This window comes from Malus sylvestris, chromosome 6, assembly GCF_916048215.2.
Source record: "Malus sylvestris chromosome 6, drMalSylv7.2, whole genome shotgun sequence".
In the NCBI taxonomy this organism is placed as follows: Eukaryota; Viridiplantae; Streptophyta; class Magnoliopsida; order Rosales; family Rosaceae; genus Malus; species Malus sylvestris.
The window spans coordinates 34,245,141-34,271,288 of NC_062265.1; the positions used below are offsets into that span (position 1 = coordinate 34,245,141).

Sequence of the window (26,148 nt, forward strand, 5' to 3'; positions counted from 1 at the left end):
AGTAAATTTTGAAAAAAACACTTAAAAATACTTTATGAAAGAAGTACGTAACTGGTGTTTCTTGCCGAAAACACTTCGAATGCTTTTGGAACTCAAAAACATTTTCTGTAAAAGCGTTTTCAGCCATTTTAAAAGCACATTCAAACGAACACTAAGTTTATACATTGAGTTACTACTCTTTTAGTTGGTCGACACGTCACTAGTAGCCGTACGGTACTTCTCACAATAGCACGAGTCTTTCATTTTCTTTTTTCTCAATCATTGTACTCCATATTAGTATAACTACCTTCTTATCGACGCTAATGTAAGGGAGAACAGTTGGTGGTTAATCACGTAAGAAAGAATGACACGATCATCTAGCCTTGGTCCTCTCATCATGTCGATACGCCTGCGCTTGTTTGGAGAGATCGTCACAGGTTCATGGCCTCGTCACAGGTTCATGGCTCCGGCCCAGAATACGATCAATCCAAGTTATCACCAACAATTGGACTTCGTTGATGGAAATCTCCCTAACATACTTTTAGTGCAGTTTCAATAAAATGAGATGCTATACATTAACTTCTGCCGTTGCTGCTTCTCAAAACCGGACACAATGTCATCAATTGCTTCCTCCCACGATTCAGCTGCTTCAATCTGGAAAAATTCAACGACAATGTACCCTTCAGCATTACTATTTTGCATTACAGATTATTGGGAGTCGATGCAACCATAAATACAGACCTCCTGGCAAAGATCGAAAGCAAGACGAGCTCCTACAGCCGCCTCCTCGTGGTTATCTTTTACCTCCAAGTTGATTATCAGTACACACTTCCTAAGAACATGGTCCCGGTTGTTGAGATCTATACATTGTGTTGCACACGGGTCAGACAAGCAAACAAGGATAGCATCCTCGAGTTACAGATTAACTTCATAAACTAAAAGATAACACAAAAGCAAACGGTACCACAACTCTTGAAGCTTCCATTAGATTTAGGGACACAAGTTCAAAGTTCCATATGATTCATTTCTAACTAACCTAAAAGCAACTCCTAAAACAACAGCTTTGATCAATTTAAATTAAAGAACCGTTAACAGTTAGATTATTTACCAAAAGTAGAAGACTAAACATGGAAAGATTTGGTTTTGTGAGGTCTTTCAAGCGAAAGATTAATGAAATCAAATTCGTAGAGAACTCTGATCAAATCCAGTCTCATTAAGTTATTAAATTGTCATCTTTTAATCGTAAGAAGAGTAGTCCCTCACACCGACGGCCTTCTTGCATCAAGTTTGAAGCAGGCAGTCTCAAGCCAACAAATTTCAACTTTCCCCCCAACTGTCCAGCTCTGGTTTAACACTATCCTACAAGTTCAAAATCCGGTTCAAAACAAATTCTGCCACAAGCTCAACTAAAGAAACAGATAATTTCAACCATCCGATAAGATTTTTATCAAAAACTCTATCCAGGTTTAAAACTTACGTTTCCTTGAGATTCATTTAAGCATAAGATTCTAAAACCAGCAACTCTGTTGTATGATAACTTCCAATAATCCTGGGAACCTATAGACTCCAAGTTTCTTACTTTCTTACAATTCCCCCTTGGAAAATAATCCATTTCAAAATATCAATCATTGCCCTGCTTTCGTTACCATCTCCAGTGATTACGTTAAGCTGAGAGGAATCGTATGCGTATGACTTAAGAGCTCAAGGTTAACTTGGCAATTGATCAGCTCATCTACATCGCTAGACTAATAACATGTAGACTGATATTATGAAGGTAACTAAAAACAACTCTACCAGCAATTCATATTCCAACGTCTCGATAGAAAGAGAATGCCAAGAAACAAAATTACCAACACAAAGAAGAGCATTTAATCAATTGATTTTTGAATTACTGTGACTATTAATTATTGAAATCCAAAAGATACCAACCAAAACTTGGAGATGGGAGTTAGAACCAACCTTCAACAGCCATGTCAAAAACTTTTCTTCGAATGTTACCACCACATCAAAGGAACTGTCGGCAGCATTGTCCTGCCACCGCTGAGGTGCCAGTTTGACTCCCGAGTTTCTTTTAAGCATAGGCAAGATACCATTACGCTTGTACCTGTAATTGTCGTCAAGGTTTCACTTTGGTTAAATAGAAAACACAGTTCAGAATGCGAAGTACGCGCATAAATTTCAATTCATACACCCTACAAAACTCGAGCATTGCTACTCAGACCTACCAATCAATAGTTGTAATCAACTAAACTACTCGATAAACACGTAGAATCCACAAATATCGAATTTACGCATAAACGCCACAAGGGTAAGTTCATCACACAAAATCTATCAGACTGCCCACTTAATTTCCAAAGGTTGAAGCTTTGAGCCTACAATCCCAGTTGCACATTTCAACACAGAGTCTCAAAGTTCTTCTTTTTCTATTCTGTTAACCAATTTGCTCCTACAATATTTATAGGAATTTATTTCATCACTAAAATATCAAAGTCCCCAAACCCAGAATTCCATAAAACCCAATTGAATAAAATCGAAAGAAGAACAAGTTTAGAGGAGGATACAGTTCGGGGTCTTTTCGCCGGAGATCGTCGAACATCTGCTTGTAAGGAGTGCCAAAGTCGTAGATGTTGGGTCCTCTGAGGGAGGGACCAAGGAGCTTGACATGGGCTCTGGTGCCGTACGAAGCGACGTAGAAGCCTTGTCGCTTGAGGAGTGAGTGAGCCTCCATGCTCCGGTTCTGGTTCAACGAACACACCATGGCGTGCCGGAACTTCATGGCCAACAGAATTTAACTGTCTGTCTTTTTCACAAATCACAATCACTGTTCTATAAATAATTCATCGAATGTAGCCAAAATTTACTCTTAATTTCAAAAATGTCATTTTTTATAAAAACTTTTAAATATATCCAAAATTTATTTAAATAGACACAAATACCCTCAAATTTAACAATTAAATAAAAGGAAAATTAATTAAAATGACTTGAAAACTTTGAGTTTTAATGAAAATAACAAAATAAAAGGTAAAGTGAATAGTACTAGAATTGACTTTTTAATATAAAAATGTGGTTTTTCATTAAAGTGAACAGTACCGGAAGCTTTTTGTTAAAGTTCCATTAAATAAATTAAAGGCCTTTTAGCTATTGTCGCCTCAAGCTCTAATCCAACTTCACCTTCACTGCTACACTCCACCACCACAACCCTTTCCCCCTTCACCACCAACATTGAGCATAGTCGCGGTTACTGCAAGTGGGAGCAGTAGAATTTCAATCATGCCTTCAACGCCTTTTTTCTTCCTAATATCATTTTTAGTTTTAAATATCAAAACAGTTTTTCAGTTAATCCACATGTCGTTATATGATTGTATTTGTGAGACCCACGTGGTGCCATATCATTACATTAACAGAGCAATTGACAGATTTTTCATGAAATAACTAAAATAATCACGATGGGCAAATTTAAAGAAAGACTAAAATGATTCACGATAGACAAATTCAAGAACACTACTATTGATTATCATTAATTGTTAAGGACCAGATTAAGGAGTTATGTAAATGTCATGAATCAGTTTGGCTAAAAGGCCTTTAATTTATGTGATTGTTAAATTTGAGGGTATTTGTATCTATTTAGGTGGAATTTTAGATATATTTGAAAGATTTTATAAAAAGTGACATTTTTGAAATTAAAGGTTAAATTTTTGCTATATTTGATAAATACTAAGAATCCCCCGTCTGGCAACCGTCCCAATTAATCTTTAGGTGTTTAAAAATAAGAAAGGATGCATCCTAGACCCGCCTAGGAACCCGTTTAAGTCGCGGCTCACACTGTTACAAAAAATAAATAAATTTCATTTTGCATTTATTTTTTCAATAAAATGTAAGAAACTTGTTGAGTACTCGAGTGTGAACACTCATTATATGCTTGTTTTCTATGTTTTCAATATGTTTTAATACTTTATAATTTATATGTAATTTTATTTTGTAATTTATGTCTCCCAAAATAATTATGTGTTTTTTAAATATAAATAAGCTCTAATTTATATGATACTTAAATCGGCTTAATTTGCCTAGATCCTATCTAACCACCTAAACTTTAGGTCTTAATCCATCGCCCAACTAGCACCTAAACTTGATCAAAATACGTCATGGGGTGGGCAGGGTTTCAGTTGTTTATCCCAAGTTATCATTTTATTTTTCTTTTTTACTTTTGGGAGTGACTCGTTTAGACGAGGAAATTCAAGCGTCGGTGGTTTAGGAACCCACCACGGGTGTAGAAAGATATTGATAAATAAGTCAATTTAAATATGGGTGTAAATACTATGTTGGGTATAGAGATAAAAGTTATGAGTTCAAATATTTTTTTTTCTTACAAATAATATTACTACTTTAGGGGCATATATTGAATTAAAATTTTGAGAGATTTTAATAGATTTATAAATATATAGATTTTGATTCCTCAAATTCCCAGGAGAGAGATATCAAATTTGAGAATGCTTAAAATATATTACGAAATCTCTTAAATTCTGTCGAATTCCCCAATTTTTAAAAATTTTAAAAAATTAGTTTCTAATTAAATCGACCTAGGATGTTAAAAACTCATTTAAAATCATGATTGAATACACCTAGACTTTCAAATAATCACTAAAATTCTGATTGAATACCCTTGAATTTGTAAAAAGAGTTAAAATCTCTCAAAACCCCAATTGAATACCCATTTAAAATGTTCTTAATTTAGTAAAGTTGACAAACAACTTGTCCATCATTAGGGGTGTGTATTCAATTGAGATTTTGAAAGATTTTAATGGATTTATAAAATCTATGGATTTTGATAGAATTTAATTTATTAGTAGAGATTCTATGTGAAATTTTGATTCAATTCCCTCGAAATCTCAGAAGGGAGTTGAGATTTGTGAATGTGAATGATATGAAATCTCTCAAATTTTCTCAAATTCCTCAACTTTTTAAATTCTTTCAAATAAATTATTAATTGAATACACGTGGAGTGTTATAAAGTTATTTAAAGTTTTTATTGAATAGACCCGCATTTTTAAATATTTTAATAAATTATCTTAAATTCTAATTGAATACACATTGTGCAACATCCCACATCGCCTAAGGGAGTGGATCATGTAAGCCTTATATGTATATTCTCATATCTACATAGAACAAGGTATTTTAGAAGCTCATTGGCTTCGAGTTCCATCGGAACACCGAAATTAAGCAAGTTTGCGCGAGAGCAATCCCAGGATGGGTGACCCACTGAGAAATTTTCGTGTGAGTTCCCAGAAACAAAACCGTGAGGGCGTGGTCAGGGCTCAAAGCGGACAATATCGTGCTATGGTGGAGTCGAGCCCGGGATGTGGTGGGGGTTCGGGCCATAATGTGAAAATTTGGTATCAGAACCAATCCCTGGCAGGAAGTATGCCGATGAGGACGTCAGGCCCCTAAGGGGGGTGGATTGTAACATCCCACATCACCCAAGGGAGTGGATCATGTAAGCCTTATATGTATATTCTCATCTCTACCTAGCACGAGGTCTTTTGGGAGCTCATTGGCTTCGGGTTCCATCGGAACTCTGAAGTTAAGTGAGTTCGCGCGAGAGCAATCCCAAGATGGGTGATGATGCGAAAATTAACTTAACACACAAATTAAACCCTCTTGTTGTCAAATTGTAGTATAAATGCAAGTAGGGATCGTTCTAAACCGGGGATTATGAGGGCTTGCTAAAACCTCTAAACTGACTTAAAAACATATAAACAAAGTTAAAAACACTAAACTAGACTCAAAGAACTTAAAACAAACTCAAATGACTCAAAACAAGCTAAAAACGCTCAAATCTGCCTAAAAACACAAACTGGGCAGATTTGGACTCTAACACAATTTTGGGACACCTAAAAACACAAATCAAAACAGATTTTGACTAATAAAACACTTTAAAGTAAAGAGGGTTTTGGTTTTGACGAATTTGAAAACAAAACAAATAAATTAAAGAACTAATGAAATCTGCACGAATTTGAGTAAATTGAATGGATGGAATGCTAGCTAGGAGGTTCTTCTCCATACATGACATACTTGCACATAAACCAATTTTCAGTTGTTCTTTCGATCAATCATGAAACTCAACACCCCATGTTAATTAAGTCCGCTTAAATTAACCTTCAAGTTTTCCTTAAGTTATTGAATTGGATGGGAAAGTGCATACAACAATTCAAGCATTCTTCAAAAGTTCTTTACGTGAACAGTACAATAAAGATACAATCAAAGATCATTAAGCATTATGAAAACTATAAGTATTGACGAGGCATTCGTTACTATGATGAGCATGAAACTCCTGCCAAGAATTTATTTAACGCGATCGTTTATAAGCGACATCCACTACTTGTGAATATAAGTTTGTAACTATTAGGTGAAACTCCCTTATACTCTAGCATCATATTCATGCATGCAAACTAAGTGTGCACTCTTAATAAACATACACGAATAAGTTATCAATCAAGCAGTTAAACAAATTGAATTCACAACTTATGAAATCACAACTGAAGGTAATCAAATCATATTGCAAGCATGAACATGGTTTCGAATTCCCCCTAGCTAAGGGGGGTTTAGTTCCTCATACACACAAAGCAAAAATAAACAAATTTAGACATTGAAAACAAAAGAATGAAAACATCTAAAAACGCTCCAACAATCCAACTTGAATGGCAAGCACGTCCAAGGGTCCTCATTCTTCTCTTTGTTGCGGCACAAAGTGTGGTTTGATGGATGAGTGGTAAATTATGGTGGTGGATGAATATAGGTGAGTTATGGTGAAGGGTGGATGGGTGGATTGTCCTATCTCGGCCAAGGAATGAAAGTGTAAGTGTATGGAGTTGTGAGATGTGAATGTAGTGTCTTTTGATGGATCTTTTTCTTCTCCTTGTTATGGTGAAGGGTGGATGTATTTATAGGCTAGGGAGAGGACCACCATCTAATTAAGATGGTAGTGGTGTATGTTGTGGTAATGAGTGGAAGTAATGGGTGTAGTGGATGGATGTTTGGTAATAAGTGAATGTAATGGGTGTAGTGGATGGATGTTTGGTAATGAGTGGATGTAATGGGTGTAGTGGATGAGTGTTTGGTAATGAGTGGATGTAATGGGTGTAGTGGGTGGATGTTTGGTAATGAGTGGATGTAATGGGTGTAGTGGATGGATGTTTGGTAATGAGTGGATGTAATGGGTGTAGTGGATGGATGTTTGGTAATGAGTGGATGTAATGGGTGTAGTGGATGGATGTTTGGTAATGAGTGGATGTAATGGGTGTAGTGGATGGATGTTTGGAAATGAGTGGATGTAATGGGTGTAGTGGGTGGATGTTTGATAATGAGTGGATGTAATGGGTGTAGTGGATGGTTGTTTGGTAATGAGTGGATGTAATGGGTGTAGTGGATGAATGTTTGGTAATGAGTGGATGTAATGGGTGTAGTGGGTGGATGTTTGGTAATGAGTGGATGTAATGGGTGGATGTAATGGGTGTAGTGGATGGATGTTTGGTAATGGGTGGATGTAATGGGTGTAGTGGGTAGATGTTTGGTAATGGTGGATGTAATGGATGTAGTGGATGGATATTTGGTAATGAGTGGATGTAATGGGTGTAGTGGATGGATGTTTGGAGTTGTAGGCAACACACTTGCACACACACATGCTGATTTCTAGCCTTCAAATCTTCAAAAACGTCCATCCTCATGTCTCCATGCTTGCACTATCCAATCTTGGCCCAAAAATGCTCCAAAATGCTCAAAATAGCACTTTGTTGCCAACTTTGTTATTTGAACCTACAAACACACGAAAATAGCTTAAAGTACTAAAATAACTAGAATTAAATTAAGTAAATGACAAGAAACAAGATAACTAAGTTGCATAAATATGCACCTATCAAATTCCCCCACACTTAGCTTTTGCTAGTCCTCGAGCACAATAAAAGAAACAAAACAAAACAAAACAAACAAAACACAACCTAACCTTCCAACATTCGCCTCAGGGATTTCCAATGCACATGACATGTTAAAAATCATCATTCCCACAGAGTTTGGTTATCTTCACACGTGAGCACAAACTTAATCACAATCACTACTTACTAGTTCACAATTAACCAATTAAAACAATGTTTTGAATGTAGTAACATGCCTTAGAGAATTTGCTCAATTCCTTACAAGATACTCTCTATTTTCACACACATTTTCTGACTACACACCTTACACTAGAGACTGGGACTCACATATGTTATAACAAATGAAGCAATTTTCTAGAGTTATTAAGTATGTTTAGATATGATCTCATGAATGGAACGCTACTACTTAGATGCGAGAATCAGTGACACCATATGCTCATACAAATTCCAAACTCCACATATTGAAACACATAACACTCAAGATTGAAGTCAATGGTTGTAACAGGGCTTGGAGGTAATGGCTAACAAAGAAAGGATAGGAATAACAAACGTTCTTAAAGTGATCGCAAGCAAAGCAATGAAATAGACACTTGGAATTCACCTTAGAATGCAGAATCAACTTTTACATACAAAGGGAAGATTCATGCAACACTTAGGGCCGAATTCAATGTTTTGGACCCCTTTTTTAACAAACAACACTTTAGAGCTCTTTTTTCATACTTTTCACACTTTTCTTTTTTTTTTCTTTCTTTTCTTCACGAATTTTTTTTTTCTTTTTCATTTCTACCCGTGCCTTATTAAAGACTTTGGCACACACACACAAGAACCACTTCCCCCACACTTGTTTTCTGCAATACATTGATCAAAAGGAATTCATTTTAAGTCATGCTTTACTATGCTTCAAGAACAAAGGTATGAATGGTCCTAACACTAGGCTAGGTAAGGATAGTGTGGGTTAACAAAGAACATAGGCTTAACAAGGCTCAACGGGGTTAAACTTAAACACATAATGAAATAGGGGCACGGCAATTTGGCTTTGGTGGTCACTACACAACTTCACTTTGAATATGTGTTATGCAAATCAATAGCATGCTTTGAAAGAAATAGGCATAAGTTCTAGCATTTGGAACTAAATGATGAAACGCCTTCTAAGTAGCAACCAAGCAAAGAATAATGAGATCATGCAACAACTTTAGAAAACAATGATTCACAGATTCTTAACTCTCCAAATAAACGTTTAGGCTCAAGTCTCACAAGGTTGTAGCGTTCATTTGAGTTCATTCTTTCAAGCATGTTACAAAAACTGATTTTTCCTTTATGATTGCACGTGAATACATAAATTATAACCACAACCAAGCATACACCAAAGAGTAAATCAAATTTTCATCCATGTTTATAACTCTCTTTAACAGTCATGTAATTAAAAACCAAATCCTCATCATTGTGTTGGAAGATACCCTAAGATACAAACAAACACACAAAACAACTTTTTTGGGGTTTTCAAAACAATTTTTCAAATTTTTATGAAATTTTCAGATTTTCATGTCAAAACACTCCAAAACAGCATAAAAACACTTAAAAACAGCAAGGAATAACACTAGAAGTAATGGGTGATAAACTCCCACGAATTTCATGCAAAACAACTTGGTTACCTCCCCACACTTAAATCGAACATTGTCCTCAATGTTTCAAGCATAAACTCACACAAACACAAGCAAACAATTAAACAAACAACGAATAAACATTACAAGTATGGAAAAGTAAAAACCAAACAGATTAGAGTTTAAGAACGCAAATCTGGTTTTGGAGATAGATGATCTTGTTGTCTTTCCACAGCTTTGATCTCGAACTGGTTCGAAATTCTGAGGAGAGTTCCTTGGTTTCAAATCATACTCATTCTGCTGGGTTGATTTGATTGTGTAGTCTGTATTCTTATCTGCTTGTTTCTTCTGCACGGCAAGCAGGCACGAGGTAGAGGTGATAATCTGTTTCTTTCTTCAATATTTCCAAGTGCCCACCTCTTGCTTTCTTTCTCCTTTTCCCTAGCTGAGGATGAATTAGCACATTGTCTCCACATGCTTCGAGGTATCATTTTCACTTCCCTTATCTGTTCCCCAGGCAGATGTGGTAGACGAAGAGGAAACGAAGAGGAAACATAAGATGTTGAAGATGAGTACTCGAGAGCAGGGCTAGGTAAGCAATCAGGAAGGGGTTCCAGGCAGTCGATTCCAGATTGAAAGATTGATACCAAGTGCTGGCTGATTGCTCTCTTTCTCCTTGTTCCGCAGATGAAAACAACGACAAGGAGAAGGATAGGGAGAAAGCATGATATGAGATACTCTTGCTTTCAACCTTCATGATATGAAATACTTTTGCTTTGGATGAGTTGTTTGCAAAGGTACCCCAAGAAATAAGGAACACTGAGTGACTCGAAAGGGTTTGTTGGAAAGGCATTATCGGAGAAGAAGAAGGGTTATGTATGTCTGCCTTGCAATGAAGGGTGAAGGGTGACATTTATATGAATTAATAACCATTACTATTCTTTCACTTTTGTCAGCAACCGTTGGATGATTTAATAGTGAACTTCACGTGCTATCTACTTCACAAGAGATCTTCGACAGATTGTCCGTAATTTTCGCAAGGCTGAGTTTGCATGTGACAGGCGTTGACACGTCTGGAAAAGTAAGTGCCTCTTCGATATCTGGAATCGGCACTTCGACAAACTGCTCGTGATTTCCGCAAAGCTGACTCTGCATGTGACAGATGTTGACACGTATGGAAAAACGCTTCGACAAACTGCCTGTGATTTCCGCAAAGCTTACTCTGCATGTGGCAGATCCTGACATGTCTGGAAAAGCAGATGCCTCTCCGATATCTGGAATTGCCTCTTCAATCTCTGAAATTCCGTCGAGTGCAGAGGTTGCATGTGACAAGTGCGGACAAATCTGGAAAAGAAGATTGGCCGTGGTTTTTTAGCAAGCCCAGCTTTTAAGAAAGCTAGCGCCTCTTTGATTTTTGAGTTGGCCTCTTCGATTTCTGAGCTCGCCTCTTCGATCTCTAAAATCCCATCGCGTGCTGATTTTTATAGAAGTACGCAGGACGTTCAAATCACACTTGAATTTTTGCCTGTAAAAACTCCCTTCTTGCACTTCTACGATCTTGACTTGTCCGACCTCTTCTTTCTTTAACACCTCTGAAAATGTATGGCCCCTCCGACCGTCGTTTTGATTTGAACCTTGGTGAAGAGGCAATCCCGCCTTCTTCAGACAACATATGCGCCCATCCTTCATATCCCCTACTGGTCCCCTTACCGTTGGGGATTCGGTGATGAAGAATGATATGACAGCTGCAGTGGTGGCCAGGAACCTTGTCACTCCCAAAGATAACAGACTACTTGCCAAACGGTCTGATGAGTTGGCTATTAAGGATTCTCTGGCTCTTAGTGTGCAGTGCACATGTTCCGTGTCTAATATGGCCCACCGCCTATTTGCCCGAACCCGTCAAGTTGAATCATTGGCGGCTGAAGTGATGAGTCTCAAGCATGAGATTAGAGGGCTTAAGCATAAGAATAAACAGTTGCACAGGCTCACACATAACTATGCTACAAACATGAAGAGGAAAATTGACCAGATGCAGGAATCTGATGGTCAGATTTTACTTGATCATCAGAGGTTTGTGGGTTTGTTCCAACAGCATTTGCCTTCGTCTTCTGGGGCTATATCGCGTAATGAAGCTCCAAATGATCAACCGTCGATGCCTCCTCCTTCTGGGGCTCTGCTGACTGCTGAGGCTCCGCCGACTACTGAGACTTCTCCTAAGCAGCCTTTGTGAAGGCTCCCTCTTGTATTTATCTACTTAATGTTCCTTTCTTTTTTATGAATGTAAAAATACCTTGCATAACTGTCAATGTTTCAAAAATAAACCCACACCAAAAACAATTAAACAAGTAACAAATAAAAATGACAATCATGGCAAAATAAAACTACAGATAAGGGAAGGTTTTTAGAAACGCAAAAATGATTGTGGAGCAATTCAAAAATCTTCCTTATTTGAATACATGGGTTGCCTCCCAAGAAGCGCTTGTTTTAACGTCTTCCAGCCGGACGATACTTCCTTCTAAACTTGGATAGGGCCTACGGCATGGAGTTGATCCTTGAATGGAAGGTGATACTTGACGTGATCCGGCAATGATTTAAATTCTAGTGTAGGTGCCTGAATCATCAAAATCAGCAAGTTAGTATATAATAAAATCGAAGTTGGAGAAGATGGCTTACTTGCTTGCTCCAACACAAACTCAATTACAAACACCACATCTTTAAAGGTTGCAGGGATATGGGACTTGTCCAGATTTGGTGTTTTGAGAGTTATGACTTGTCCCGTGTCATAAAATCCAACTTCTTTGAGAATTTTCGTCTCAAGTGTATCTTCTTTGATGAATTCTAGACATTCCCCATCCACTTTTTGCTCTTGATTCGTTGGAAAGGTTTCGAAGATGCCTTTCTCACCCTTTTCTTTCTTGGATTGCATGATCCTGCAAGGAATAAGGACATTTGGTGAAACGGGGTCAGGACAAATTGAATTTAGGCTTACCTTGGTTGTAGTGAACGACATAGATGGCATATGGGGCTGCGGCAAGGGTGGTTCTTCCCTTGCCGTGGCCTTGTTATTCTCCTCTTCTTCAAGCAACAGTTGTTCATCCATGTTTTGGCTTGGTTTGGATGCCTTGGGTTCACCTCCAACCTCCATAGCACTTCCCAAAGTCATAGCATCATGAATTTCAAAATCTTCCTTTAAATTTTCAACAGTTGAGTTGGAGAATTCACTTTGCTCTTGAATTTGTGCCGTGAACTCCATAATCTGCCCAAATTGCTTTTCCAATTCGCTCGTCTTCTTGGCTTGATTTTGCACCTCTTTGTTTCGGTTTTCTACATCCTGGTTCAAAGAAGTGAGTAACTTATTAAACATATCATTATCTAAAGATGTACCTAAATTGAATTGGGCAGATTGTTGTGGTGGTTGTGATGGTTCATATGGCCAGTGATAGAACTCATCTTCTTGCTGCCAATATCCATCTTGTTGGAATTGTTGCGGTTCTCCACACATGTAATCTGAATAATCTCTCCAATCCGAATTGTAAGCGTTGGAAAACATGTTGTCCCATGATTGGCTATGGCTTTGATAACCCCATGCATCTTCATTTGCAGTGAATTGAGAACATTGATGAGTTGGATATCCTTGCCCATAGGACACACCACATGTAGGGACACTTTGCATTGTGGTCCTTTCGGCATATTGTGACAATTGAGAAGTAAGTTTCGCCAATTGAACTTGAATGGTAGCAAAATCCATGTCTTACTTCTCTAGTCCCTAAAATCAAGGAAACAAAACTAAATCAAATATCACAAGTAAAAATAAAAGACACAGAAACAAAGTCAGTAACTAAAACAAAAAACATGAAAAAGAAACAACGGGGGATTAGCAAAGTTGCTAATCCTCGGCAACGGCGCCAAAAATTTGATGCGAAAATTAACTTAACACACAAATTAAACCCTCTTATTGTCAAATTGTAGTATAAATGCAAGTAGGGATCGTTCTAAACCGGGGATTAGGAGGGCTTGCTAAAACCTCTAAACTGACTTAAAAACATATAAACAAAGTTAAAAACACTAAACTAGACTCAAAGAACTTAAAACAAACTCAAATGAGTCAAAACAAGCTAAAAACGCTCAAATCTGCCTAAAAACACAAACTGGGCAAATTTGGACTCTAACACACTTTTGGGACACCTAAAAACACAAATCAAAACAGATTTTGACTAATAAAACACTTTAAAGTAAAGGGGGTTTTGGTTTTGACAAATTTGAAAACAAAACAAGTAAATTAAAGAACTAATAAAATCTGCACAAATTTGAGTAAATTGAATGGATGGAAGGCTAGCTAGGAGGTTCTTCTCCACACATGACATACTTGCACATAAACCAATTTTCAGTTGTTCTTTCGATCAATCATGAAACTCAACACCCCAGGTTAATTAAGTCCGCTTAAATTAACCTTCAAGTTCTTCTTAAGTTATTGAATTGGATGGGAAAACGCATACAACAATTCAAGTATTCTTCAAAAATTCTTTACGTGAACAGCACAATAAAGATACAATCAAAGATCATTAAGCATTATGAAAACTATAAGTATTGACGAGGCATTCGTTACTATGATGAGCATGAAACTCTTGCCAAAAATTTATTTAACGCGATCGTTTATAAGCGACATCCACTACTTGTGAATATAAGTTTGTAACTATTAGGTGAAACTCCCTTATACTCTAGCATCATATTCATGCATGCAAACTAAGTGTGACTCGTAATAAACATACACGAATAAGTTATCAATCAAGCAGTTAAACAAATTGAATTCACAACTTATGAAATCACAACTGAAGGTAATCAAATCATATTGCAAGCATGAACATGGTTTCGAATTCCCCCTAGCTAAGGGGGGTTTATTTCCTCATACTCACAAAGCAAAAATAAACAAATTTAGACATTGAAAACAAAAGAATGAAAACACCTAAAAACGCTCCAACAATCCAACTTGAATGGCAAGCACGTCCAAGGGTCCTCATTCTTCTCTTTGTTGCGGCACAAAGTGTGGTTTGATGGATGAGTGGTAAATTATGGTGGTGAATGGATATAGGTGAGTTATGGTGAATGGTGGATGGGTGGATTGTCCTATCTCGGCCAAGGAATGAAAGTGTAAGTGTATGGAGTTGTGAGATGTGAATGTAGTGTCTTTTGATGGATCTTTTTCTCCTCCTTGTTATGGTGAATGGTGGATGTATTTATAGGCTAGGGAGAGGACCACCATCTAATTAAGATGGTAGTGGTGTATGTTGTGGTAATGAGTGGAAGTAATGGGTGTAGTGGATGGATGTTTGGTAATAAGTGAATGTAATGGGTGTAGTGGATGAATGTTTGGTAATGAGTGGATGTAATGGGTGTAGTGGATGAGTGTTTGGTAATGAGTGGATGTAATGGGTGTAGTGGGTGGATGTTTGGTAATGACTGAATGTAATGGGTGTAGTGGATGGATGTTTGGTAATGAGTGGATGTAATGGGTGTAATGGGTAGATGTTTGGTAATGAGTGGATGTAATGGGTGTAGTGGATGGGTGTTTGGTAATGAGTGGATGTAATGGGTGTAGTGGATGGATGTTTGGTAATGAGTGGATGTAATGGGTGTAGTGAATGGATGTTTGGAGTTGTAGGTCAACACACTTGCACACACACATGCTGATTTCTAGCCTTCAAATCTTCAAAAACGTCCATCCTCATGTCTTCAGGCTTGCACTATCCAATCTTGGCCCAAAAATGCTCCAAATAGCACTTTGTTGCCAACTTTGTTATTTGAACCTACAAACACACGAAAATAGCTTAAAGTACTAAAATAACTAGAATTAAACTAAGTAAATGACAAGAAACAAGATAACTAAGTTGCATAAATATGCACCTATCAGGTGACCCACTGAGAAGTTTTCGTGTGAGTTCCCAGAAACAAAACCGTTAGGGCGTGGTCGGGGCCCAAAGCGGACAATATCGTGCTACGATGAAGTCGAGTCTGGGATGTGATGGGGCCCGGGGCCGAAATGTGACACGTCGAATTTCAAATAATCACTATAAAATATTGATTGAATACCTGTACAGTTAGTCTTTTTTTTTTTTAGAACTCAATAGTCTTTTCTTAATGTTTTCTTTCTGCTTGAACCCATTAGTCTTTTTTTTATAGAACTCATTAGTCTTTTCTTAATGTTTTCTTTCTTCCTTAATTAATTCCTAAGTGCATGCCAGACATTAAAAGTACACATTTATATATGTGTGTGTTTGCACATGATTAATTATTTGCAAGTTGCTAGATAATTGAGGAAATGTTGTGAGAGAACAGCTAAGAGGATACTTTTAGATGTGCCTCAGAGTCAATCAAACTTGACAGCTTCCAATTGTAATATTGAAAGTTTATACAATGACTCAGCTATCGACTGCATGTTAGCTACGTCACAATTTTATACATCATTAACCTTCTGGAAATTGGTCTAATGGAGGTTTTGCAGAATCAGGGATTGGTGATCAATTTTACACTAATATTATTTCCAACTTAATTATATATTTACTTACTTGTCCAGCATGAGTGCGTATTTATGAACGGTACTATGTAATTAGAAGTTGTAAACGGTTTTGTCAAACTCCGGACGTGAGATTTCAAACAATGTATGCATTTTATACTAAAAATATGAAGAGGCTAACTTTTTATAAAGCACACACATGATTTTTTTATTTATTTTTTACGTAACATTCATACTCTCAAAAATAACGAGTTAAATTAAGAAATTTGAACATAATTCTAGTTGATAAAAAAACATAATACGAGTTGAAATGTCAATGAACAAGTCATACTTTTAATGAGTCATTAAAATATAAAAATTATTGAATTGTTAAAACGTAACTACCAATAAAAAAATAGCAAGAGAAATAGACGGTTGCATCGCATGGGGGTTTGTACTGACTCTAAACGAACAATATCGTGCTACGATGGAGTCGAGCTCAGAATGTGATGAGGCCCCGGACCGGGATGTGACACGTTGAATTTCAAATAATCACTTTAAAATATTGATTGAATACCTTTACAGTTAGTCTCTCTTTTTAGAACTCAATAGTCTTTTCTTAATGTTTTCGTTCTGTGCTTGAACCCATTAGTCTTTTTTTTATAGAACTCATTAGTCTTTTCTTAGTGTTTTCTTTCTTCCTTAATTAATTCCTAAGTGCATGCCAGACATTAAAAGTACACATTTATATATGTGTGTGTGTGTTTGCACATGATTAATTATTTGCAAGTTGCTAGATAATTGAGGAAATGTTGTGAGAGAATAGCTAAGAGGATACTTTTAGATGTGCCTCAGAGTCAATCAAACTTGACAGCTTCCAATTGTAATGTTGAAAGTTTATACAATGACTCAGCTATCGACTGCATGTTAGCTACGTCACAATTTTATACTATCGACTGCATGTTAGCTACGTCACAATTTTATACGTCATTAACTTCTGGACATTGGTCTAATGGAGGTTTTGCAGAATCAGGGATTGGCGATCAATCTTACACTAATAATATTCCCAACTTAATTATATATTTACTTACTTGTCCAGCATGAGTGCGTATTTATGAACGGTACTATGTAATTATAAGTTGTAAACGGTTTTGTCAAACTCCTGACGTGAGATTTCGAACAATGTATACATTTTATACTAAAAATATGAAGAGGCTAACTTTTTATAAAGCGCACGCATGATTTTTTTTAGTTTATTTTTACGTAACATTCATATTCTAAAAAATAACAAGTTAAATTAAGAAATTTTAACATAATTCTAGTTGATAAAAAAAACATAATACAAGTTGAAATGTCGGTGAACAAGTCATACTTTTAATGAGTCATTAAATATATAAAAATTATTGAATAGTTGAATTGTTAAAACGCAACTATCAATAAAAAATAGCAAGAGAAATAGACGGTTGCATCGCATGGGGGATTGTACTGGCTCTAAAATATGATATATACCAGGTTAAGTTGGAGCTAAGGAGCAAGCATTAGCAAGCTAGAAAATCACGTCAAAATTTGAGAGAGAGATCATTGGAGTTTAGAGGATGGAATTTTATGCGCTGAAATCAAACGAGAGCAGCTTGTACTTGAGGCACATACCTGAACCTATCGAAAATCTTCATGGGATTCTCCAGTTCTCCAGAAATGATCAGAACGGCGAGGACGCAAGGTTCCTGGTGGAGATGTCAAACACCAATCCGGAGTACGTGCATATCAAATGTTCTTCCAACCGCAAATACTTGATAAAGGCGCCGGAGAAAGGAACGCCATGGATCCTGGCCGCGGCCGAGCAACCAGTTGAAGACAGAAACGAACCGACGTGCACATTGTTCAAGCTTGTGCCTTCCGGAAAAGAATACCACGACAACGACAAAGTCCGATTAGTCCACGTGCAAAGCGGGCTCTATGTAAGGCCAATTACTGAAGGAAAGTTCGAATCGTGCCTCGGCGTAGTGACAGAGGAAAATTCACTAAGCTCCTTTGTTCTGAAAGCAAACACCAACAACAAATATTTGCGCTACCAATCTGATGTAGAAAGCGGCACTGATGGGATTCTCCGCTTTTCTGAAGAAAATTCTGACAGCCGGTTCATAAAGTTCACCACCGAGAAGCCAAACAATAAGGACTACGCTGACCAGAATTATGTGCATATCAAATGCTCCTACAGAGGCAACTACTTTAGAAGGGTGGACCAAAACAGGCCAATCCTAGCCGCGGCTATCGACCGAAATGAAAATGGAGACGATTGGAAGTGCACATTATTCAAGGTTGAGAGAGTTGGAACTCCCGACGGCAGCAACCGAATCACGCGATGCCGACTCTTTCACTTGCAAAGTCGCCTCTATACAATGATTAACGAAAATTTTGATTTATGCCTCGGCGGTAAAAACCCTCGCTCCGACGATTTGGATGTCTACACATTGTCTAGTCTTCCATTATCCTCATGATCATGTGATGTTTGTAAGTTAGATCTTGAAAGTTTTTATTATTTATTTTCGAGCATGTATTGGATATTATGGAGTTCAATTTCTAGGAAGAGTAATACTAGAGAGATTAAAATTTTTAACCAAATTTGCAAACTAAATGATGTGGTTGTAGATGATTTGGATTATTAATTAAGTGTCGATTAACATGATTGTTTCTTATTGGTGACACATCATTTAGTTTAAAAAATTTAGTCTCCCTAGCATTATCCTTCTAGGAAATATGTTGACTTTAACGACCAGTTGAGAATATTTCCAACTAGACGTCTGGGTTAGCAACGACAACGTCTTCTAGAATTCTCTGTTCTTGTTTGTCTGTGTGTTTGTTTGTCAGCCTTTCTTTGGGTTTCTATGTAATCTTTGGCTTTTGTCGTGGTAATGAATATTTTCAATTTTCCAAAAAGAAAAACAAATAGTTGAGAATGGATTTGACATGTTGTTGAATATCAGATTAAGCAACAAACTAATTGAATATAAAATTTTATTAGACGGTATTAAGGGTGCAACTTGGGCTGGTTGGAAGGTCAATCCAATCCAATCCTAACCCAACCCTTATAATTCGGGCTTGGGTTTGGGTTGGGTTTCATTCGGGTTCATTTGAGCTCGGATTTAATTGGTTTCGGGTTTACTTAGGTTGGGTTCAGGTTGCCTAACTTTTTTGAGCTTAATCCTGTAACAACTTAGTTACCAAGAATTCCTAAAAAAATTAAGCTAAGTGGCATCAAAGCTAGTTAACTTTAATTTCATGAATCAATCAAAGTTGTTGAGCAACTGCTTTGAGACACACCAAAATTAGGTTTTGGAGATTAACAATCTACTATAAAGCTTTAGGATTTAGAGACTACAAATATGGGCTGACTAATTAAAGCCTCTTATTTCCTAAAAGATTAAGTAATTATAAAGGGTAATTTAAACAAATATTAGAAAATGGCGTTGGCTTTTGGACTTAGCCAACTTGGGTGTAGTATGAGAATTAATTGATATAAGTTACAATCTGGTTAGATATGATTTGGTTAATCGAGTTGGGTTGGGTTGGGATGGACGAGTAAATGATCAGTCTAACTAAACTCAATCAATGAACGAGTTGAAATTTGGTTGGTTTCAGGCGGGTTATAACTATAAAAAAATACTAGCTTGTTCGAGTTTTAAACAAGTAGATGCAGACTGGCTCCATTGGGCGGACTGGCTCTGTTAGGCGAACTGACGAACTTGATTGGCAAACTGGCGGAATAAGCATATAAGTGCTTCTGTCACTAAACGGAAGAGATTTCCATATCCCAAGTGCATGAACAAACTAAAACAAAATACTATCACTCGAATGGTCACAGGTCCAATCACTCAAGTGACAGTTATAAAAAAATCCCAAACAAACCAACACCAACAACGGAAGATTTCAACAACAGGCCACGTTGCCTGTGTGGGCCTCTTAGAAACTCAAAAACTAACAATTTTTCTCCTTGCCCGTGTGGGCCTATCTCATAAAGAAACCTCTTTTTTTTTTTCCTTCTCTTTTCATTTTTCTTTTTCCTATTTTTTTCCCTTTTTTTATTGGTGGGGGTCTTCTCCCCGATCATGCAAACCATGGAATGCAACAATCGTGGTTCAGTAAATGGTTCTATTCTAAAAATCTCCGTTTAGATCCCGTCTAGGCGTTAGGCAGTTAGTCATTGCCCCGATTAATGCCTAGGCTTTTGAAGATTAAGAAATTGCGCCTAAACCTATTAAGGTGGCCGCCTAAACACTCACCTAGCCCGTTTGAAACCGTATAGGCACTCACCTAGATTGTGACTTACTTAGACAGAAAATACGTAACTTTCATTTTGCATTTTATTTTTTTCAATAAATTGTAAAAGACTTGTTACATACTTAAATGAACACACATTATATGTTTGTCCTCATGTTTTCATTATGTTCCAATACTTCATTAGATATGTCATTCTATATTGTAGTTTGTGATGAAATTATATATGTCTTAAGTATAAGCAGACACTTATTTAAACGAAATATAATAGATTTACTTAAATACGCCTAGTCCGCCTAGGCGCCCGCCTAGTCGCCTAGGCACTAGGCCTCATCCCGCAGCCTGACTACGCCTAGCGCCTTTTAGAACCTTGGTCAATGGCAGCGGGTAGGATCGGCGAGAATTTTTGGACTTCTAGTTACAGGTCAAGGCAAGCGGATCAGACTGGTGGATGTAAGGGTCTGGTTGCGATGGTTCAAACAGAGATGTGAGGCGGTTGCGACGACAACAAGGGTAGTTCTGGTTATGCGATGGTGATGCCGATCTTGGGTATAAGTGGAATCGATCGGGTGTGGCGGTGGTCTCGAACTCATGAAGGATTCGAACGGGTCTGAGCAGCAGCGGTTCAACAACAGTGGTGGTTCAGGGCATCGAGGACAGAAGGCGTGCGAGGTTTTAGGTGCGACAGTGTCGTGGTGACTATAGAAAATTTGACGAAATGTGAATGAGTGCAAACGGCAGCTCCGGTACAGGTTTGGGTTCTGGCAGATAACAAACTGCGAAAAGTCGCAACGATTTTGGGTTCTGGGTTTTGCGCGGTATGCCTCCCAAGTAAATAGATTCAACTTTTTTTCTTTTGTTTTAAAAAAAAAAAAAAAAAAAACTAACTAATACAAAACTGATACTGAACAAACAAACAAATCGATATCAACCCCAAAACAAATTAATTCCCGAAGGATTTAACTTGCTCTAATACCAAGTTGAATATCAGAGTATGCAACGAACTAATTGAATATAAAATTTTAGATAGTATTGCCAAAAATGCTACATGAATCGAAGAAGTTACATTGTAATTAACTTATTATCGATTGAATAACAAACATGTTATTTATAATAAACTAACTCTAATCTTAAAAGGTAAAAAACCAAAACCCTAAAGCTAACAGGTTAAGCCCAAAAAACCAAATATTAAAGTAAACCTAATACTAATAGTTTCCAACAGTTTACACAAGCATCATATGCGCGAGTAAGTCATAAAATCTCAAAATAGTTACATGCTTTTGCATTATTTTTTTTTAAAGAGAATCGATAGAAAAATGACAACAACTTAGAATTTTGGAGAAGAACGTCCTGAATGATGTCAGAAAGAAACTCCTTTCAAATTATTGTGATTGATGTTTAGAACAAACCTGGCAAGTCGGTGAGCCACCTCATCGTGAGAAATTTTTAGATGTGACGGGAAGACGAGTGGTAAATCACATGTTTTTATGTAAGTGGTAATAAATTTTATTTTTTAAGTTATTAACATTTTAACACACATATCCCACAATTTGTATAATGACACGTAGTGCACCATCTCGTATGCCGATTACACTGAAAAATCTCCCTCACAACGACAAAAGAAAGGGAAATGCTAAGGAACTCGCCCCAAGCGAGTGTGGAAGAACTCTCCTTTCATGTAATAGTACTTCGAACGTTAATGCTAATTACGGGTTCCATAATTTAAATTGATAGTGGGACCCATAATTACTAGCATGATCAAATGAAGGAGTATTTCGTGGGCGAAGAGTCCTTTCAGACTCGGTTTGGGACGAGTTCCCTGGCAATTTATTCAGAGGAATATACTTAAGATCTAAGAAAAATAGATTTTCATACTACATGAGTATAAATGTCAAGTTTAATTACATTAAGGGTAATGTTATCCACATGCTTATTTTTACTTCTCACATTATCATCTCAATTTTTAGCCGTCGAATCAAACAGTTGAAGAAGATTGATGATAAAAATTTAACAAGAGTGTGTGAGAGGTAAAAACGAATATGTAAATATTATTATCCTTACATTAATAACACCAATTACATCATGTCATGCATAAGAATAAAACTCATCATTTGTTATTTATATTTTAAACTATTCAAACTCACAACAAGAAAAAAATATTCAATGTGCAAAGTATGGGTAAGATTTTTCTTTCACTCATCAGATGTGCCCGGCCAAAAGAAGATCTCCAGTGAAAGTTGGACGCTTGATGGAAATATTTTGGAGGAATGAAATTATGGGTTAAATTAGAAAATTGGTGGTTGTAATAATAGGACGTCCAAGTCCATGCAAGTTCATGTCTTTTGTCGGGGCGCAATGGACGAATGGAGGTCGATGCCCCACCAAAAAACAAATGGTAATCCCCCATACTTCTCTGGATACATCCAGAACTAGAAAGAAATAATACTACGTCGTCCAACAACTTCTGGATTTGGTCGCGGCGCAGTCGTAATCATGTGGAGCTCCGACCGAAAATATCTCGCGAAATTCCGGCCAATCAGAAAAAGGTTCAAAATTCGGTCGAGTGTGCACTTACGTGGTTTCATGTGGACTGCTGCTATACTTCTATGCTACAATACTCGAGTTTGAATCTCACATCTCGAAATGTTGATTAAACACTTGGATTTGAATTTCACACCTCAAAATGTAAAATATATTAACTAAAATATGAAATTTAGGAAATACCTTCAGCTTCTGACTTTGAAATATGGGTAATCCTAATGAGACCAAATTTTTTAAACCAAATTTGCAAATCAAACGATGTGGTTGTAGATTATTGGATAATGGATAATGTTAGGGAGACAAAAAAATTTAAACCAAATTTGCAAACTAAATGATGTGGTTGTTGATGATTAGATTATTACTTAAACGTTGATTAACGTGTTTATTTCTTATTGATGAGACATAATTTGGTTTGCAAAAAAATTGATTTACAATTTCGGTCTCTCTAGCATTACTCTTGGATTATTAACCAAGTGTCGATTAACGTGCTTGTTTCTTATTGGTGATATATCATTTGGTCTGCAAATTTGATTTAAAAATTAATATCCATTATTCCTTAAATAATTATCAAACTTTATTCAGTAAGACGAAAAACTCTTCTTTGTTGTGACATATGTTCTTATCAATATGTGATTGTGTAAATCCTAAGTAGAGATAAAGTAGGAATCCTTTGGGATCTAGAAGATCTTTCCTAATATACTTTGTATTACTTGGAAAGCAAGTTTCTCTCCTCTTAATTACTATAAATAAAGGCACAAGGACTGAGGAATTAACACACAATTCCTCAAGTCTATTCTCCAATCTCTCTTCTTCTCTTTGCCGCACATCTCTGTAAAATATAGGCCACAACACGTTATCAGCACGCTCTTCACGTTGTGCTTAGAAGAATTTAAAGAGAATTTAATCGTCTAGAATCAGGGGAGTATTACGTTTCAATTATTTTTAATTGATTAAATCTTGATTTTATTGAATTCATATATTGTTATTGATTCAATTTATTTTTCTTCTTATGTTGAACGTGATACAAGCTTGAAGATGAAAGCCGAAATTGAAGAAATAATTTTTCTGCATCAAACCAGTTCATTCATATAATCACGCAATCAGGTTCTTCCAAAACAACGGCTTTTAACTCGATATTTTTGAAGCCCTGATAGCATGAACATTCACCATGATACATGACCCAACTTTACGTTTAACGTATTTTAGATTCTACATAAATTGTGTATGCCTCATAACCAAAATTGCTGCAATTATGTGAATTTGATATTTGCCATGAATTGAATCGTACATATGTACATGCATTGAAACTATTATTTGCATATGCATCAACGTAAATATGTGATTCATTGAAATATATATTGAATTTCATATGCATATAATTGAATTAAATTCTATTAGAATTTTTCAAGAAACCTAGGGTTTCTTCCCCGTGACCCCGACATCACTGGGCTCACGCGAGCCCACAATAGGATGCGAAGCACCGGCGCAAAACCCTTGCTCCAATCTGAAAGATGCCTTTGGCATCAAACCCTAACCCACGGTGCCACCCGAAGTCGGCCACGGCTTCACCGTTATTACTGGGTACTCACACCTGCAGTTGTGATTGGGACATAGCCATCGTCGAAGACGATGGGTTTTTTTTTCAGAAAGCTCAATGAACACCGCCGGGTTCTTTGAACCCCGATGGTTCTCGGATCCCCCGACGTCGAAACCAAAGGTCGCTGTCTACAACTACGATTCCCAGTTGAACCCACATGTTTCACCATGCCTTAAACCCCCGAGGACAGTCGCTCGAAGCGACGCCGGCATCCCCCCGGTTCGATTCCGACACGCAGCGCCGCTGGGGTGTCTTGGATCCCAAAACCCGAGCCCTAGTGGGCTCTTGTCCCTTGGCCTGCATCAGCGCCTTTGGGCCTGCTGCTGTTTTGAGATGTCACGGGCCAACCCGTGCGAAAAAATAAGAAAAAAAAATTTGTTTGTTTCTGGGCTCGCTTGCAGTGGCCCAGCCCGAAAAAAGGGATTTTTTTTTTCTTTTGGGTGTGCTTGATGCAGCCCTTTGTGTGAAAAAAAAAAATTTAAGGGGGCTGCCCGCAGCAGCCCAACCCCATACTGTCCCCGTGGGCCTGCAGTCCCACCCGAGACACCCTAGCCCCATTTTGGGCCTAGGTCACACGACACCCATTTGTTTACGCCACCCTGTGGACTTAATTTTTCTATTGGGCCCCACATTTTATCTGCCTAATTATTTTTAGGCCCAATGGGTTTTATATTTTTTTTTCACCCACATTTTAATTTGGCCCGAAGTCCAAATAAATTAATTCAATTATAATTATAAACCTGAAGTTATATCTTTATATATCCTTGTTGTATATTTGCTTGCATATATATTTGTGTTTGTCTACAGGTATTATGAACTTAAAAGTTCATACTTCCGAACCCGAAGTTTCGGAAAAGTGTCATATGAACCTGAAGTTTCTTAATGCGCAACACTCATGTTGAGACCCAAAGTTCTCCATGCTTAAATCCGTTTAAACCAAACCATGTCTTAGAACCTGAATGTTCTAAATTTGTTGTTTATGGCAATTTTATTTCCTAAAACACCACTCACATTCTTGTTTCCTCCATTCAGCGTATTGTCGAACCGTAACAAGTTCGATTTCACTGACTTGGAAGTTTCGAATAGTAAACTACTTTATGTGGATACAAGACGTGAATAAGCATCTGCCATGATCCTTATTCAAAGAATTATGCCTGAAGCATATCCAATGGAAGTACCTCCCTGCTGAGGACTCCATGACTCTTCAAATCCATTATGGACTGTTTCAAATCATGCAAAGATGAATTTTTGCCTGAAGCAAAACATGATTGAAACTGTTACGTCCATGAATAGGTACAATTCTCGTAGTCCATTTGTGAAGACTCATTTTGCTCCACCTAATACATTTGGAAGAGCGAAATTTGACATGGACGGCCTATTGGCCGAACCCCATTGTTTTTTTTTTTTTTTGGTTTATTTTGTGAATAATTTATTTTGTTCTCGGATTTAAGATTAGTGTTTGGATGTAAAAGAGTTAATTAACGAAGATTACCACATGTGACTACAATTAACTCATGCTTAGGTATGTTTTGTGGGGAAGTTAGTTGTCTGGTTCTATGCTAACTTCATACCTAATCATCCCCTGACAACCTTTCAGGCTTATCCAACCTGATTGTGGGGCATGACACTGCCCTATATTGTCCAATGGTATTAACTTTACCATAAAGGGAAACCTTATACTCACTTCGTTCCGGAAGAACACCCTTTTGAGCTTTAAGGATATTCGAGAGTATTATTACC

At 37.2% G+C, this 26,148-nt stretch overlaps 1 protein-coding gene and 1 long non-coding RNA gene across 4 annotated transcripts; one reads left to right on the forward strand and one right to left on the reverse strand.

Moving 5' to 3' along the window:
- Window positions 1-101: 101 nt before the first annotated feature.
- On the reverse strand, window positions 102-2,864 carry LOC126626054 (uncharacterized). Its single transcript, XM_050295242.1, has 4 exons — window positions 2,541-2,864; window positions 1,935-2,083; window positions 721-839; window positions 102-633 (listed from the first exon to the last, which is right to left on the reverse strand). The coding sequence occupies exons 1-4, from the start codon at window positions 2,753-2,755 to the stop codon at window positions 532-534; spliced, it is 585 nt and encodes a 194-aa protein (XP_050151199.1). The 5' UTR covers window positions 2,756-2,864; the 3' UTR covers window positions 102-531.
- A 3,365-nt stretch (window positions 2,865-6,229) lies between these two features.
- LOC126626905 (uncharacterized) lies at window positions 6,230-15,206 on the forward strand. Of its 3 annotated transcripts, none has more exons than XR_007624811.1 (4): window positions 6,230-7,066; window positions 7,120-7,266; window positions 7,440-7,519; window positions 14,942-15,206. It is a non-coding gene; the product is annotated as an uncharacterized LOC126626905 (long non-coding RNA). The 3 variants fall into 3 exon arrangements; XR_007624812.1 differs by having other exon boundaries at window positions 7,120-7,226; XR_007624813.1 differs by having other exon boundaries at window positions 6,230-7,186.
- Window positions 15,207-26,148: the final 10,942 nt, after the last annotated feature.

Excerpts from the sequence above, each read along its gene's own strand:
- LOC126626054 (XM_050295242.1), bottom strand. The coding sequence starts at position 2,755 with ATGAAGTTCCGGCACGCCATGGTGTGTTCGTTGAACCAGAACCGGAGC. Across the intron at positions 840-1,934 it reads GACATGGCTGTTGAAGGTTG|ATCTCAACAACCGGGACCAT; the intron begins GTTCTAACTCCC and ends CACAATGTATAG. Across the intron at positions 634-720 it reads CTTTCGATCTTTGCCAGGAG|ATTGAAGCAGCTGAATCGTG; the intron begins GTCTGTATTTAT and ends GAATTTTTCCAG.